Genomic DNA, 17,105 nt, shown 5'->3' with positions numbered 1-17,105 from the left:
AGCTAAATTTTCATGCAAATCAAAATGAATCCAATGAGTATCTCTCCCCTGAAGCAGATTAATTCATTTCCATTAAGGAATTGCTTTCCGGATACACCTCTTTCTCATAAATATTTTGAAAAAAAAACCTGACTTTAAGGGTTTCAGTGATATTATATCAAATTGAACAGTCTGGACATTCTAGCAACTTATATTTTCCATCTGCATGTGTATGAGCGAGAAATGAGCTGACTATATCATATAGCACACCACTGCCAAACATTTTTTCACTGTAGCTCATGAACTTAACTACTATATACTAAACCAAACATGTACCTCATCCCAGTGCCGTCTTAAGGCATGGGCCCACCCGGGCACGGCCCAGGGGCTTCGCAAAAATGAGATCTGGTTGAAATTTTCGAGAAGTTGTTTGGTAGAACCTCAGAAAAATAAATAGGCCTGGGGGCCCATGATACTCTTAAGACGGCCTTGCCTCATTCATATTCCTCTACTTATTGGTACATGTTGGAATGAGTATGTACGTATAGTGAACCTTCCGTGAAGTTTGCTTCTGTGTAATGCTTGTTATGTGTAGTGCTGCCATCTACAATCAGTTTTTTTAACTATGCGTTTTTCCTCAACTCATAGTGAGTGAAATGTAATGAATGAATAATTATACTGTTGTAGGCCTGTTGCTCTCTGCGGTGAGACTTTTTAATGGGCAGATCAGCTCGCATTCGTGCCTCAATGTTGGGAACCGCAGAAAACCAACTTCAGCCCACCACCACTGTGGTGACGGTGGGGTTTGAACCCGGATCCTTGCGATGCGAGTCTGTCACTATGACCACTCAACTGCCACAGCGGCTCATGAACTTAACCGCATAGCATGCATAAAAAGATGTTGAGTTGTTTGGTTTTCACCATACTTTAAATTCTCCTTTATCCGTCAGTAGTTTTAATAGTAATCCACTGGAGGTGGTTCTCTTAGGTTTCCCAGCCTTAAGGCACAAATGTGAACTTGTTTATCATTTGAATAAAATTTTACAGTTGTCTGTAAACAGCCAAAAAGACCACAGTACTTCTTAATGTTCTATGAAAGTTACTTTGAAATTTTAGGCGGTTCATAGAACAAATTAAAAGATTTTCCATAGAAAACTATTAAAAATTATGTTTTGATTTTGTTTAACTTCACTCACTTGACTGGATCCATGTTTGAACTCATGTCCACTTTCCTTGGTAAAAGTTTGTTCTGGTTCTTTTCCCAACCAACAGTTTTTGGACATACTGAAATTATACATCAAAGATATCGAAAAATGCGTGCATTACATAATTTACACTGGTTTTACTTACATTTTTTTAAAGAATGAAATATTAAATAATTTTTGTCTGAATATGAAGTCATGTTTCTTTTGCAGTTGATTAAAAAGATGAATAGAAGAATAAAGTTTTTGGTAGGATTAATATTCCAAGATACTTGAGGTTATCAGTTTTTTTCAAGCAGAGCAATCTGCGAATAAATAAATGAAACAATTGAATGCACTTTGTAAGGCTTACTACCAATATTTCATGATACCATCATTATTATCATATAGTGTATAAATACTGAAAAATATTTGAAGATAGATATTTTTGGGTGCACATTTTTCTTTTGCATAAGAAAACTATGTTCTGGTGTTGAGTTGATGTAGCTAGCCAACACTTTTTTGACAAATTGAAAGCCCTAAAAGGAATCAATGAAAAAATAATCCCAATGTCTTAAAAAATACAAGTTCAAAAAAGCAATTTTCAAAGAAAAAAAATTTAACTTTTTTGAAATAAAATATAAGTGGCACATTCAAAAGTTTGTGCTTTAGACTGACATACAAACAAGATTTGTGGCCTTGATATTGGTAGCCGATGAGCAGTTGTGTGACCATTGTGCTGGGTTTTCATCACAAGGTCCGGGTTTTGTTCACGCAGGCTGCAGCCCACAGCATAGTAGTAATCTGGCTGAAATTGGTCTTCAAGAAGACCAAAGCAGCTTTTCATCTTCCACCACTGAAGATGTCCCCCACAGGTATGGATGAAACCTCTGGGAAACCGATTTCCATGGACCCATAGTTCCTTGGTCTAGAATTATCTTTTAAACTGGCCATGGAAGCATCCCTTCCTCCTATATATTATCAATAGACAGATGGTTCAAAAACAATAAGTAGAACCTAATGTAATGACATGAATATTACCTGTAGGAGGTACTTTATCTTTCATTTCAACAGACAAAACAATGCTGTGACTGCAAGTTCTGGAACCATCTTTAAAACGATCTCTAAGGCAAACCACATCCCAGTGGAAACTATTCTTACACCTAAAATATATATTTTTATAACCAACACTTTCGAAAATGAACAGATAAAATGACATTTACTGTTTGTTTAATATGAATTTTTAATTATTTATCAAATTTTTCAGGTAATTGCAATAAAAATACATGTAGGACCTTATTTGACTTATAATTTTTCAACTTACTTTTATTTTGAAAAATGTGAAAAAAAATTCTCAACATGAGATTAAAAATTAGATTTTCATAAATTTTTCAAAATGAATTCAATATTTAAAAATCAAATACAAGTTTATGATATGATAATTTTGATGTCTGTATCAAAAGCCTCATTGATTAAATACATTGCCTACATATACATTGCATACATTCTCAGCCACCTCGTTGGGCATTTTGTCTGTTGTAGCCTTGTATTCGAACATTTTTGTATTTTACATGTGCGAAACCAAGAGTATTAATATACAATAATCAGTCTAAAAAAATGTGTAAACGTAGATAAATAATTAAAAATAAATAAATAATCTAAAAAAATGTATAGTAATCAATAACTTATGGCTGTCCTGATGGGAACCAGTAACAGTAAGTCAACAATTATTTTTATTCACCATTTCATTGCAACCAGAGAAAGAAAATTTCGTAATGGCCAGCCAGGATTTTGTTTAGCCGTTGAAGGATCTGAAAATCCCAGAATAACCTATGGAATACAAAAATGGAATCGTATCATTTTAGAAAGATAGTAAAGATTTCATACCAGATAATATAACTAACATAAATTTTCACAGTCATGACTTAATTCAGATTATTTAAAAAAAGGGAAAGAAAAAAAATCATCATTCAGTTTCTAAAAAAATCACATGCAACTTTTTTCTCAAAATTTTTTTGCTCAAAGAAATATGAATCCGGCTTTCATGAACGAAACATCCAATAGATAAATAGTGAATATAATAAGTTTAAAAAAAAATATTGTCTTATCTCGATCAGTAATGTCTTACCAGCAAATTCCTAATCAAAATGCACATGTAAAAAGTTTGAAAGAAGACCTGAAATTGCAGTATTTTCCTGAGTATAATTTGCAGATTATATGCTAAGCAAACATCAGAATATTTAGTGAAAATTGCATATTGTTGCATCTTTATCTACAGTTTTTTTTTCTGAGACTGCAATATAAATAAATATGATCTCTCACTTATGCCTCGATGCAAGGGAACAAGGGGAGGGGGAGGAGGGCGCTCGAGTGAGAGAGACGTCATGGTGGACTACACAATATTTATTTTCAAAGTAGCAAAACTTGCATTTGCAGATTATATGCAGGATAATACTGTAAATTACTAGATGCTGGACAGTTTAAAAACTAAATGCTTAGTTTTTATAATTGCATTTTTAATTTGGTAGCAGTATTTTAGAAATATTCGACATCCATATTTGTTATGGGCATCTTTTTCCTCCATCTTATTGGGCATTTTGCCTGTTGTGGCCTTGTATTTGTATTTCAGACAAAAAGGGTAGTAGAAGGAGCACTCCTGGTGTATATTATCTCAAATTTTTGAAAAGAAAAATTCTTTTGTACCAGCACAACACAAAATTAATTTGACACCACAGTTTATTGCAATTCTCAAAAAAGGAGAAAAAATTTTTGGTATGAATATTGTTGCATTGCCCTATTATTACTATTGTTATTTTCTTTCCAGCACAAAGATCTGTTGGGTCATTAGCTAAGTCAAAGTAAGGAAGATCCTATTCTCTCAGTGGTCCTACTGTATAAGGCAGTTTTTTAATTAAAATCAAAGCATATAATCAAAAACATAAATAAAAAACAAGCACAATATTAATCAATGAAGTAAAAAAGCTTGAAAACCACAGTGCTTTTTAATGTTACACTTACAAGCACTGGGTTTAAACAAACTTACTTTTCCAGAATTGATATCGATAGAATCATAAGTACTTAAGCTGAGAAGCCTAACATTTTCATCATCTAAGACATGAACAATGAAATACATTCTGTCAGTTTCAGATAATGTATCATAACCACACAGTAACTGTTTAATCTAAAAATAAAACGAAAATTAATGCTCGGAAAACAAAAATATATAAAAAATATTAAAAATATCAACAAAAATTATGAAAAAATAGTCAAACCTCATTAAAGTAAAACATGTATTTGTTGTTTTCAGAATAAAAAATAAATTAATTAAACTTTACTAGAGAACATGAAGTTAAGTCAAAACAAAATAATTCTTTCCCTTGGACCACTTAATGAAATTAGGAAGAAAACTGAATTGAGTTAAAGTAGAACAATCATAACATATGAAGAAAAATAGATCAATGATATTCATTAAGAAAAATCTAACATATCACAAGTTAAAAACAAATTAAGTAATAAAATAAAATGAATGCAATTATTTTTGTAATTTAATGAACTCAAAAATCTTGAAAAATGTCTAAAGAAACATTTGGGGGGGGGGGGATAGCCAAGCTCTTCAGCATTTTAGCACTTACATCCAATATAAAATTCAATAAATGAATGTTTTTTGCAACCTTCATCAATTAAAATGGAATTTTTTGGGGTAAAGAGCTGTTGTTGGCCCAAGTTTATTATTTTCTCAACAGTAGGGGTTTATTATTTTCTCATCATTAGTAGGTATCTAAGTCACATTACTGAATACTGAATTAGAAAATTCATTTCCAGCTATAAATCTAGAGCGCCCGAGTAGCATGGTGGTGGCAAGATGCTCATCGACCACAAGGAAGATTGCTGTCACTGCCCTGGGTTTGTTCCCCCCCCCCCCCGAGGGAGGATATAGATAAGATTTTTTTTTTTTTTTTTTAATTATTGAACAAACAGCACAATGGACAAAACAGACAAAAAAAAAATTAAACACTTTTCGACCCAAAGGGATATAAGAAACCTTCCATGGGTCGTATTGATACATTACATAAAGAATTTCTGGCAACATACATAGATATATTTTACTACAATTGCTGCATTCAAGTCACACCAACTATATTACCTTAAAATGTTAAACTATAGTCTGATATGTCGAAATACAGATATATTTTCTTACACAACAAAAATATAAACAAATTTTACTCCTTATATCATTTGCAATTTCATTAACTATCGAACGAAACGAACCGCTCCATATCTGCTATTTCCAGTATACGATCCTTTATAGTCTTTTTAAACATATAAAATGATTGCTGTTGTCTAATAATATCATCAAATTCTCTACATATTCTTGGAGCAAGAAAACATATTGATTTTTTGAAAATTGTTTTTTTAGGTAATGGTATTTGATATAAATATTGTGATCTCATAGTTCTTCTTTGTATATTCACTCTGGGATACCAATCAGGATTCTTATAGATGTATACTAAAACTTTATACAGATAAAGTTGCCGTATATTAAATTGGATCAATGATACTTTATTTTGTGAAGAACTGTTAGTTTGTATAATGTCAAGTCGCAAACAGTCATAAAGGTTATCAATAGTATGGATTGAATTTTTATATGTTCCCCCCCCAAACTTGTAGTCCATATAAAATATGTGGGAACACCCATGCAAAAAATACTTCTTTCAAACTTTGGTGTGAGATGATAGCCTTTAATTTATACGTCATTGCTGTGATTGCTCGTAATTTATTAACAACTTGATCAGTATGATCTTTCCATTTTAGGTTAGATGAAATAATGATTCCAAGATATTTATAATGCTGTACTCTTTCAATGTATGAACAGTTACATATAGTATTTGAAAGAAAGTCGTTACATTCATGAAATTTCATTAAATCTGTCTGTGTGCTTAAGTTAGTTAAATTAAAAAGAACCCATTTAGTTTTGCTAGCATTTAGCCTAAGTCGAAGGTTTCGAATTCTTTTATTTATTGCATGGATGTCTTTTTCCAAATTTTTTATCAGTTCAGTTGTTTCAGCGGAGGAAACTAGAACTGTATCATCTGCGAATGAAACAAGTTGACCGGAAATATTGATATTATGAATTTCATTAATGTAAATAGAAAAAAGTATTGGGCCAAGAACCGATCCCCGATACCAAACTTGAGAGGACCACCGCTCAAGTAGACAGCGCCTTCATTTCCAACCCATCTCATTAATGGCAGTAAATTGCAGTATAGTGATATGGCCAGAGTTGGTGTTTAGTAAGTAGAGCTGTAAATCTAAGACTCCGGTTAACAAATGAAAGCAGCTTCTTTTCTTTAATGAGCAGACAGGCAACTGAAACATTTGAATAACAAAATTGGTACAGTAAGAGAGAGGAGGCGACACAGCTCAAAACAACATGAATCTCTGAAGAACATAAGGCCCTCTCCATTCTGTGGCCATCTACAAAATGAAAATGGCAACCAATCAGATAGCCAGGCATCTTTTGTCCATTCACATCCATTTCTAGAAGTATGAATAATGCTTACAGAGAGAGCAATGTAAGTCCACAACAACTAACAGAGCAAAGTAAAGGCACCATTTTCATTGAAAAGTCATAACCTCAAGCTGCCATAAGAAAATTGTTAACCAAACTGTTGAAAAATCACAGATTCGTAGCTACCCAGAAATTTTTCTGAGCTTCTAATTTAATCTATCCAATAGGCTGGTCTGGTTAATTGATCAGTTTTTAATCACAGTTAAAAATTTTAGTTGAATTAATCAACTCAATCAATTTGATTAAAATTCAATTAAAACTTTTATTAAAATTTTGTGAGAATTAACTTAATTTAAAAAAAAAAAAAAACCGATTAGAAGTCGTAAATCATGTTTTATGCAGAGCATTTTGGATGTGACCATATTTAAAATATTTTAATGAAATTTGATTCAATGGAACTTGATGATTTCAGTTTCAAATTGAGTTTGATGTGAATTTTAGAAGACAAAACCAAAATTTATTGTTTCCACTATGAACAGTACATTTTCCATATTCTTGGAAGCATCAGCTCATCTCCTCACAAGTACTATTTGAGAGGAGTTTCTAGAAACAAAAGCAACAGTATAATCAAAAGTTTCACTGTGAATAAAATCAGTGAATAATCAAAAATAACAGATTTCTTTTAAAAAATGACAAGATCCAAGTGAGGAAATTACAGGTTTGGGCAATTATGTTCAGCATATTAAATTGCTTGAAGCGGGTAGCCTTAATTTCTTAACCTATTCCGATATTTGTTTACATGCACAGAATGGGTAAGTGATATCAATAAAATATATTTTTTTACCATCTTGATATTAAATGATCACAAAAAATATTTGATTAAAATTTGATTAATCAATTAAATTTTTTTTATTAACCAGTTAAAAATTTTAATCAATTCCCAGCCCTAGTATCCAGTAATGTTACTTAAGTTCCACAAAGGAATATAGATCAGGTCAGATGAAATTTGCACCCCCTCGGGTCCAGCGCCCGGGACATGAGACCCGCCTGCTCCCCCCCCCAGTTGCGGCCCTGGATGAGGTAAATTGTGTGGTTTAGTAGTAGTAATGTGACTTGTGCTGTACTTGCATCATAAGAACACAGATTTGAACCACACTGACGGCACAGTGGCGGTTGTTGATGTTGGTTTTCCATGGTTTTTCAATTTTGAGGCATGAATGCAAACCAATATATCATTTAAATTGATTAGGTCAACATTTGAAAACTCACACAGGACACAAGAAAAAAAGCAAACCAATTTCTGTTTCTAAATTCGAAAGGATGATTGCAGCACTTGGCAAGCAACACATAACAAGCATTTAACAGAGACAAACTTCACGTTAGGTTTACAATACACACAGCACATACACATTCTGACATGTACCCATTCATTAGAAATTCTGTAGAGGAATGTGGACTAAATGCATGTGTGGTATAGTAGTAGTAGTAGTAATGTGACTTAGACACATCTCGATGATGCAAACCATTAGTGTTGGGGAAATGTTGAGGAAAAAAATTACCTGGTACTGATTTAACAAAATACATAAATAGATACAAGAGAAAATTAACTCCTACCCTTTGGCTTAACAAACTGTGTTTCCGTAAAGTTTATTGTTCTTTTTTTTATTACAATCAGTCTGTAACAAAGTCGAGAAAAAATGGGTTGCATCTCATCATCAATGCAAACACACCAGAAATATACATCATGAGGAAAAAATGAAAAACAAACCTGAAACTCATTGAAATAATCATTAATATTTCTGACTTGGTGGCACAAAACCTCTGGATATAAGAATGCAGGAAAAGCTACCCAATAATAATAATGGTATTTTTTCAAGTCCTAATATGGGGGAGAAAAAGGGAAGTTAAACAAGCATAATAATTTTGGTTCATTCGAAAATAACTATCACAATTTCTATAAACTTTCTACCTTCTTCAATAGTGTTATGATTAATCAATTTCATTAATTCACCATAGAACGAAAAATATGAATACTCAGAATAAAAACGACAGCTTATTATTTAAAAAAATAAAATTTTCAATTCAGTTGTATTCACGATTGTTTTAATGGCCAGTGTCTATTGGAAAGCAAGAATATACTGGGCTGTTCAGCCATGGTCTTTCATATATTCCTCCACTCCACTGCTATGATAGGCATCCTGAAAAGTGAAATTACTGACTTGCTGGGTTACTAAGCACTTGCAAGTCAGTAATTTCACCTCTGCAAGACACTCACTATAGCAATGGTTGAAACGTAAGGAAGTATAAAAAAAGGACCACGGTGAAACAGGCAGGTATATTCATAGGCGTACGCAGAATTTTCTCGAGAGGGTGTTTCAATTTTTTTTCTTCTTAGTGGGGAGTTAAGTTTTTTCCTGCAAAATAACACTATAATCTCGGATTGAGAGGATCAGGGAGTTACAACCCAACCCCCCCCCTCCCTTTGCGTATGCCAATGGGTATATTTACACATAGGGATGTGTGTGTGTGCGCGCAGGTCCACAAAGGTTTTGCTTCACGAAAACTTCATGAAATTTACACACACACATATTTAATGCAGTGTTTCTCAACCATTTTTTTACACTTACTGAATAGTGAAAACATTTGAAAAATTCTACTAACCAGACAAAATGGGAGAAATGATTTGTAGACTTTCTGATGGCTAAGACAAATAAAAATTAATATATAGACAGTATTTCATTTATTAAATCTGAAATTATGTAGATGCTACTTGAAATGGGAGAAAATGGTTTTTCGAGCACCAGTTGAAGAACACTGCTTAAGGGGCAGCAAGAAAACGAAGAAACTTAAAATCACATTTACACAAATCATTTATAAAGTCATTAATCAATTCAAATTATAATTAATTCAGAGAGGTAATATTTATACCTCTTTTAATAGTTGTTGAGAGACTAATTAGTAATTAACTTCCACATTGGTTATGTGGTGGTCGCCGCTGTGGTGGTCGAGTGGTTATAGTGCCGGACTCGTGATGCGAGGATCCGGGTTCGAACCCCACAGTGGTGGTCGGCTGAAGTTGGTTTTCTGTGGTTCCCAACTTCAAGGCGCAAATGCGAGCCGATCTCCCCGTTAAAAAGTCTCGCCACAGAGAGCAACAGTCCCACACAATAAATCATTCAACCATAACACTTCACTCATAGTTAGTAAAACTGGGGGCAGATGACAGCGCTACACATAACAAGCATTACACAGAAACAAACTTTATGTCAGGTTGCACTACACGTACACGCATATCCCCGCATGTACCGATTCGTTGGGGGGTTCCGCGGGCGGGCGGGCGGGCGGGGGGAGGGGGGTGGGTGCATGTGTGGTGTAGCAGTAGTAGGTAGGGGCTCGGGGATCCATGATGTTCATAAGTCAGCCACCTCGTTGGGCAATTTGCCTGTTGTGGCGTTGTATTTGTATTTGTATTTGTATTTGTATTTGTATTAACTAGCCCTTTTTTTATTATTTTTATTTATTTATTTGCATCTACTAAAATCTTGCTTTTAAACTGAAAATCCATAAAGAGAAATGAACTTACTGCAAATGTGAAACATAAAATTTGTTGCAGCAAAGAGGGATCTTTGATAGCATCTCCATTTGTAACAGCCTCCCATACCTGAAAAAAAAAATCTTAAATCTGCCTATAAAAGAATAAAAAATTGACACAGAAAATCCAAAAACACCTGAAATGAATGCTGGCGTTGTTTGGATTAAAAGAAAAATTCTCTAAAAAAATGTGAAACTGTTTTGGCAGAACCAAGAAACAAAATTCTACAAATCAGGATCATGATTTATCACTATTGCCCTGCATTATTTTTAGATTTACAATTTAGGACTTGACTAAAGAAAGAATGTACAAGTTATTTGGCAAGAATGCAATAAAAGCCTTATCAGGTTCTGGCTTGAGTAAAACATATGAATATAAAATTGATTTTCTATGTGTGTGCGTATGTTCTCTATGCAAATCTACAATTTTAGATCTATCATTGCCACAAATTTTGCATATACACCAAATGGGACCCGACTTGGATGATAGGCTATTTAAAAGTTCATCAGAGCTAGGCAAAAATCTGTCATGCAACAAGGGTCGCTAGGTCTCAAGCGACCTAGAAGAATGTTTACTTTGGTCATCATGGCTACCTAGCAATGCGTTTCAGACATGCATATGCCTTTACAATGGTTTGTCACATCTTTAATACTGCCAGTATTATGTATGATAGTTTATGCCTTTATAATAGTTTGTAACTTTTTCAATCCTCTTAGTAATTGAAGAAAATCCAGGCAGCACCGAGTACTCTAGCTAGTTATAAATAAAATTGATACTGATGAAGATATATATATGTTGCACTTTGTATATAATGCTAATAAGTTTGTAGACAATATGAAATTGATGGCAAAAATTCCATCGCTATGGCTGACTTTATTTTCCAGGAAATGTTTGTGCCAGCTATATAGTTGCCAAGTGGATAGACTAATCAAAACTGTACAATTAGAGAATCGGGGTAGTGGCCAAATGCTACAGAATATGGTGAAAGTAATTCTCATAGGTTTATTGTGCTATGCAGAGGTGCAAGTGCCCTTCATCCATTTTGGAGCAGCAAACTTTCGTTTTTGGAACAGAACTAAAAACTAACTATATCTGCAATATAAGGAGTAATTTTTCTGTGAAATGCCAAAAGTTTTGCCAAAAATGGTTGGAACGAATAATTCTAAATAAATTTCCTTCACAAGTTAAAGTTCATTTAAATTTTTTCTGGAGGATATTATCTCTGTCACTACGAAAACATACATTACTGAAATTATGAATAAAAATTATTATAGACTCTTTTCAAATCAAACACTATTCATACTGAAAACCTAGGCAGCAAGAATTTCTGCTGCTTGAACACCAACATCTTATTCATCTTGATAAAGCAAAAAAAAGCGCATGCAGAATATAATAAGGGTTTCCATGAAAAAAAGTTAGCTTGTCACAGAATTTAAAGAAATGCTTAAATTTAAAAGTGAATTGCAAAAAACGAGAACAATATAAAATATCTTATTTGCTTAAACAATTTCTCAACATAACAGTATGTTAATAGATTAAAAATGGTTTTTTTTTGCTGTTTTCTCAGCCTGAAGAATGTTACAATATTTTCTATACGAATCACGAATCGCTTTCAGAAGTTCGGCATCTCAATGACAATTTTTTTTCAAATTTTTCATGCCCTTGAGCATAAGATTTTGTGTGTATTATTCCATTAAAGCATTGGATGAACAGATCTTTCACTGTTCAAACAGACTTTTGTTAACACTGAACTCTCTTTCACTGTCTACATTACCACGTGCTAAAGATAAAAAAAAGCCTTCACCAAAAACTGGCAAAAATTTGAACTGCAGGCTGCTTTCACGATTATAAAGTTTGAATATGTCTGCCCAATATCTACCTATTTATTCTCTGTATTGTAGTGCAACCCATTCATCACACATAATTGATAGTTCTGTTGGTGATACTATGTTAAGCAACTACCCAGCAATGCACAAGAGATAGTGTGAAAAACAAGAAGAGAGAGTGCAAACATTTCATTATCTCAAACAATATATTTTGGAAAGGTAGAACATTTATATATAATAGGTATCTCACAGAAGTTATGTATAAAATGAGCATGATCTTAGTATAAACTCTTTCCTTTGACTATTGTTAAGAGCATGCCCCTCCCCCATCAATGCAGAGGCAGAATGTGTGGCCTTATTGGGCGCTGCTCTAGGAGGGGTGCCAAATGGAGTTGAAAGGGTGAATAAAGCTTTGGCAACTAAAAAAACTATCAAAAATAAGTCCTGCGTTGAAAATAGGTTCTGATTGGGTAGAGTTTTTTTTCCTCGAGCCGCCCTTGTTTGCCAAATCCGGATTTTCGCGATGTGAAATTGTCACGATCAGCAACCACCGACGATAACTACACGACCACATAGTGGCTAGATAACAAAACTACAGCTATTTTAGCTAGAGTTTTTACAGATCCCGTTTTTTCCCAACAATTTCCGGAAAATTTTGGTAATTTAAACGAATAAACCAATCCCCTTTTTGATTCTTCGCAAAGGCGCGTGTGCAATCTTGTGGGAAATAAAGCAAATTTATGCTGTAGATACCACTACCTCCTATATACATAGGACTATATATATAGGAGGTAGTGTAGATACCCTATCTTTGAATGCAGGTTGGTAGCGGCGAAATTTACGTTATTTCCAGTATATAACCCGCAGAAGAAAAAACACTCTCCGCAATCGGAAAATTCAGCATTATCATTCAGGGACTTAGATAGCCCACGGGTTATACCAATAAGAGTACAGGACTTTGTACTTTAAGGTAGAACTACTTTCCAAGGTCACAAGATAACTCGATTATGGTAAATGGTGGGAAGTGAAAAAAATTGAAGTTTCCCCCTCTGTATCTTTTTCCTTGTCTTGGAAAGAACACGTCCCATGAACAAAACTTTCATGCTTCTTTTTCCTAAATTCCGGGTATTTGACGTACTACAGTGCATTAGCAGTACTTCCATGAACCACAAACAAGAATTGGCGCAAATGGGCAGGGATTCTGCACCTTGGTGCACCATGTAGCAAGAGAACCTTTCGGAGCAGTTTGGAGCAATTGGCATAGCTCTTGCACCCCTGTGTTATGTCATTCAGTGATACTTAACATAAACTTATACATTTTGATGTGTTTCACTGAAGCGATTTGCTTATTTTTTTACAAATAAATTCCTGTCTGTCACCTCTATTTTTTTATATTCAGTGCATATATTTTGTTGATTTACTGATATGTATATTTTTTAATGCATGCATTGCTTTTTTCTTTTTTTATTCCCGCGCTTTTAACATAGCAATACATAACATAGCTTCTTCATCTTTTTTTCTTAACACTGGGAATTTTCATCATTGTTTTTTCAGAACTTCAAATAAAAATCAAGAAAATTGATGACATGAATTTAAACATACAAAAAATACTAACTTTTTCACCAAAACTTTGAATGAGAAGCTTCTTGTCTTTAGCTTTGAATTCTTCTAAGGTATTGGTGTTCATCAGTATTCCTTTCAAAGGAAATGATCTCGGAGGAATGTCAATGTTGCTAGATGAAATATATCAATAATGAATACTCTATTCATAATATCGTATTTAGTATGATATATTGATACATTTGGTAAATACTTGTAACTATAAGATTTTCAAGAAAAATTTTATCACATTCTTGAATGAATTTAAAAAAGAAAGACACAGTAAATCTGCATTTGACAAACCCTAGGAGCTTGGTTGTTATGGTTACTGAAAAATCAGTATTGACGGCTGAAATTCTATAGGAGTGCTTACTAAATTAGAGTTTGAGGACCTCGTAAAATTTCTATAATTTTTTTTCAACAGATCTACCAACGTGGAAAGGAGGATCACCCAGTCCAGAAAGAAATGTTATTTTGATCTGTTTTCTTTGAAAAAATCATATGCTTGGCTTAAGAATTGTGGCTGGCATCTAAATTTATATTTATTTCTCAAGTTCTGTAGTATATTGCATAAGAATAATAGTTGGTATCTCAAAAAGTAAGGTAACAGGAGCTCTGAGGGGTGTACAAATTCAATGTCTGAACAGCTGAGACAATCACAGCTTTTAAATGCCGCCGGTAGATGGAACTAGCTCAACACTGTGCCAAAGTCTCAGTTAGAAGATGGAGGTATTGACAGAAATGTCGTCTGCCACTGAATGAAGAAGTGTGATAAGGTTTTTGCATCTAAAGAAAACGCTCAGAGCTGAAATTCATTGGAAACTGGTGGAAGTTTATGGAATCAATGTAATGTCATGAAAACAAGCATGGTTTTGGTGCACAGAATTTGATATAGGCAGAACAGATGTGCAAGACGAGCAAAGATCAGGGTGGCCAGGCACATTCCCCCCGATGACAATGTGTGCCTACTAGGGTGTGCTGCTGGTGGATTTCATCACCTGTGGAATGACTGTGATTACTGCCAGTTATTGTGCCATGATGGATCTGTTTCGTAAGGCAATTTTCCAAAAATCAACTAGGACTGTTTGTTACAGGTATCCTATTGTGCCCGAGTGGCGCAGAGGTAAAGATGCTCGTCTTCCACTATGAAGGTTATCATCAAGGTCCATGGGTTTGAATCTGGGCATAGACCATTTGAAGCAAGTTCTTTACCTACCGAGCCTAGGGCGACCACAGACGGCTGGAGCCTTCATCTCCCACTCAACTCCACTGGTTGGAAATTACCGTATGGCGATATATGACCGGAGTTGGTGTGCGGTGTAGTAGGTGTCCTATTGTTACAAGACAATGCCCGGCCAATGTGTTGCCAATCTTTTTCTTTGACAGGAAAGATGTCCGAAAGCATGACCCTGTTTGACTCTTGGTGACTTCTCCCATGCTTTTGCCATTTTTCTTGACAAAGAAAAAATGCCAACACACCCGCGAAAAGGGATTATACTACAGCTCAAGCATCTTCCACCTGTTGCTCACAAAACACCCACAGTACTCAATGCTCGTGTCTGATTTTATGCTCGCAAGCACTTGATCAACATTCCAATTAAACACCTTGTACTAACTGCATTAAAGGCATGCATTCGTACGTCAAACTTGCCGTAAGGGTGCTCTTCTTTTGATGATGGGTACAGGCAGTGCTCGCAACTAAAAAGAGTTTGAAGATCTTTGCTATAGCTGTTCCAAAATTTAAACTTTTTTTTTGGTACTTAAAAAATCCTTTTTCGTGATAATAATTGTTGTGCAAACCACATTCGAATACAGTCAAGTCTCAATAATTCAAGACTTAAAACTTCAAGGTTCCAGATAATCTGAGGCACAAACTTTTCAAAATTTCTTTTCCAAAAAAACTTTTTCCACTAAGAAAGGTGGTATGGTTCTACCATACTAAGGCCCATTTATACGAGTAAAGTGATTTGGTGTAGTTAACTAAATTTTAAATTATCAAGTAATGAAGTACTTTAAAATGTATGCAGATGATAAGGGCCATTTACCTTCTTTATCAACACTAGATAACGGCACTACACAAGCTGATCCGTACTTTTGGCCCATGTGTTTATCTTTTGAAAAACCTTATTCTTCAAAGAAATGAATTCAAATTTTGCTATTTTTTCCTTTTTTTGGGGTATAAAAAGAATTTATGGGAAAAAAATTTCAATGTTATTTTGGTGGTTGCACACTAATTTTTTTACTCTGTATAAGTTTTAACTTTATATACAAACACAATGCCACAACAGGCAAAATGCCCTATTAGGCTGTACATTGAAAGCTTGCCTGAAATTGATTCCCAAATTCAAGGTGTGCACTTTTTGGGCATACGCACAAAATTAAAATGGTAAGAACAATTATATGTGCGTACTTCTTTAGGTCTGAATAGACTCTGCCTACATTTTTTTTTAAAATTCCAACTTTAAAGGGCAGCGTGCTGGAAAGGGTTAAGTAAATCTACGTGTATGCGCAAGTGGGCCTCCTATGAAAATCATTTTAATCAGCGTTTACTAAATTCACTGAATGTGTGGACACTTTTTGAGAATTTGCCAATTTAAAATTTAGTTAATAACTAAATCATTTAATGTGTGCGCGAACGAGCCTTTACTTTTTTGGATAATCTGAGTTTTCAGTAATCGGAAGTGGTCTTTGTACTATTCACCTTGTATTATTAAGATTCTTTTGTATACCAATTCCTTCAGTTTTATGAATTTTTAAACTACATATTTACGAATTTCTTGGACACCCTGTACTATATTAATGATGTAGGACATAAAATTCAACGAAAATTAAAAGAAAGCTCATCTCATACTCATCAAACGAAGTATAATCGATGTTCGCGATAGGCGGTAATCCACTCGATTCTCCTACAAATAGAAATAGAAGAAATCAATGTATTGAAATTGACACGAATTTTCGATTTCAACGAGAATTTGCGGGGAAAGAAAACACTTAAAATCACGAAAGCATAAACCAAGTACCATTCGAATAAGATGCACAGATACTGACTGAAGCGTCTTCCAATTTGTATTCGTTCAACTTCTTTTGAGACAATTTATACCAAAATCCCGAATCGAGCGCAGACGAGAAAGGCACGAACTGTAATATATTGCTTTCGGCCATGATTTAACCTACGATAAAATACTATTTTATTGCTTCAAAATTAGAATATTTAAATTTTTAATCAGCATCGCGGCAAGGAACGCCTTTCTCTAGAAACGATGACGAGACAAGAACCCTTTAAATCAGAAAAATGTTTACATTTTCTGTGTGTCATATGATTGTTCAGGACGGCTTTGATTCACCCATCGACATGTCGATTCAGAAACTATCACTTTTTACAGATATTTAGATTAATTTCATGATTCATAATAAAATTT

The 17,105-nt window shown here is 34.1% G+C and overlaps 1 protein-coding gene across 2 annotated transcripts in view; it reads right to left on the bottom strand.

The window, feature by feature from the left end:
• LOC149075243 (ubiquitin-like modifier-activating enzyme ATG7) overlaps nt 1-17,002 on the bottom strand; it is a 40,708-nt gene extending 23,706 nt beyond the window's left edge. For both annotated transcript variants that reach the window (XM_089242549.1, XM_089242550.1), the window contains exons 1-9: nt 16,707-17,002; nt 16,538-16,592; nt 13,703-13,820; nt 10,253-10,330; nt 8,438-8,548; nt 4,204-4,341; nt 2,902-2,990; nt 2,202-2,323; nt 1,176-1,263 (exon numbers count right to left, since the gene is read on the bottom strand). In XM_089242549.1, the coding sequence (XP_089098675.1) occupies nt 1,176-1,263; nt 2,202-2,323; nt 2,902-2,990; nt 4,204-4,341; nt 8,438-8,548; nt 10,253-10,330; nt 13,703-13,820; nt 16,538-16,592; nt 16,707-16,848 (941 nt within the window). In that variant the 5' untranslated portion in view covers nt 16,849-17,002. The remainder of the gene's footprint in view (nt 1-1,175; nt 1,264-2,201; nt 2,324-2,901; nt 2,991-4,203; nt 4,342-8,437; nt 8,549-10,252; nt 10,331-13,702; nt 13,821-16,537; nt 16,593-16,706) is intronic.
• Nucleotides 17,003-17,105: the final 103 nt, after the last annotated feature.

Source organism: Pholcus phalangioides, unplaced genomic scaffold (genome assembly GCF_987345545.1).
Source record: "Pholcus phalangioides strain wild (caught in Gottingen) unplaced genomic scaffold, Ppha-v1.0 ptg000015l_1, whole genome shotgun sequence".
NCBI classification, from domain to species: Eukaryota; Metazoa; Arthropoda; class Arachnida; order Araneae; family Pholcidae; genus Pholcus; species Pholcus phalangioides.
The sequence above is the reverse complement of the archived record's forward strand: the minus strand, read 5'-3'. Positions and strand labels throughout refer to the sequence as shown.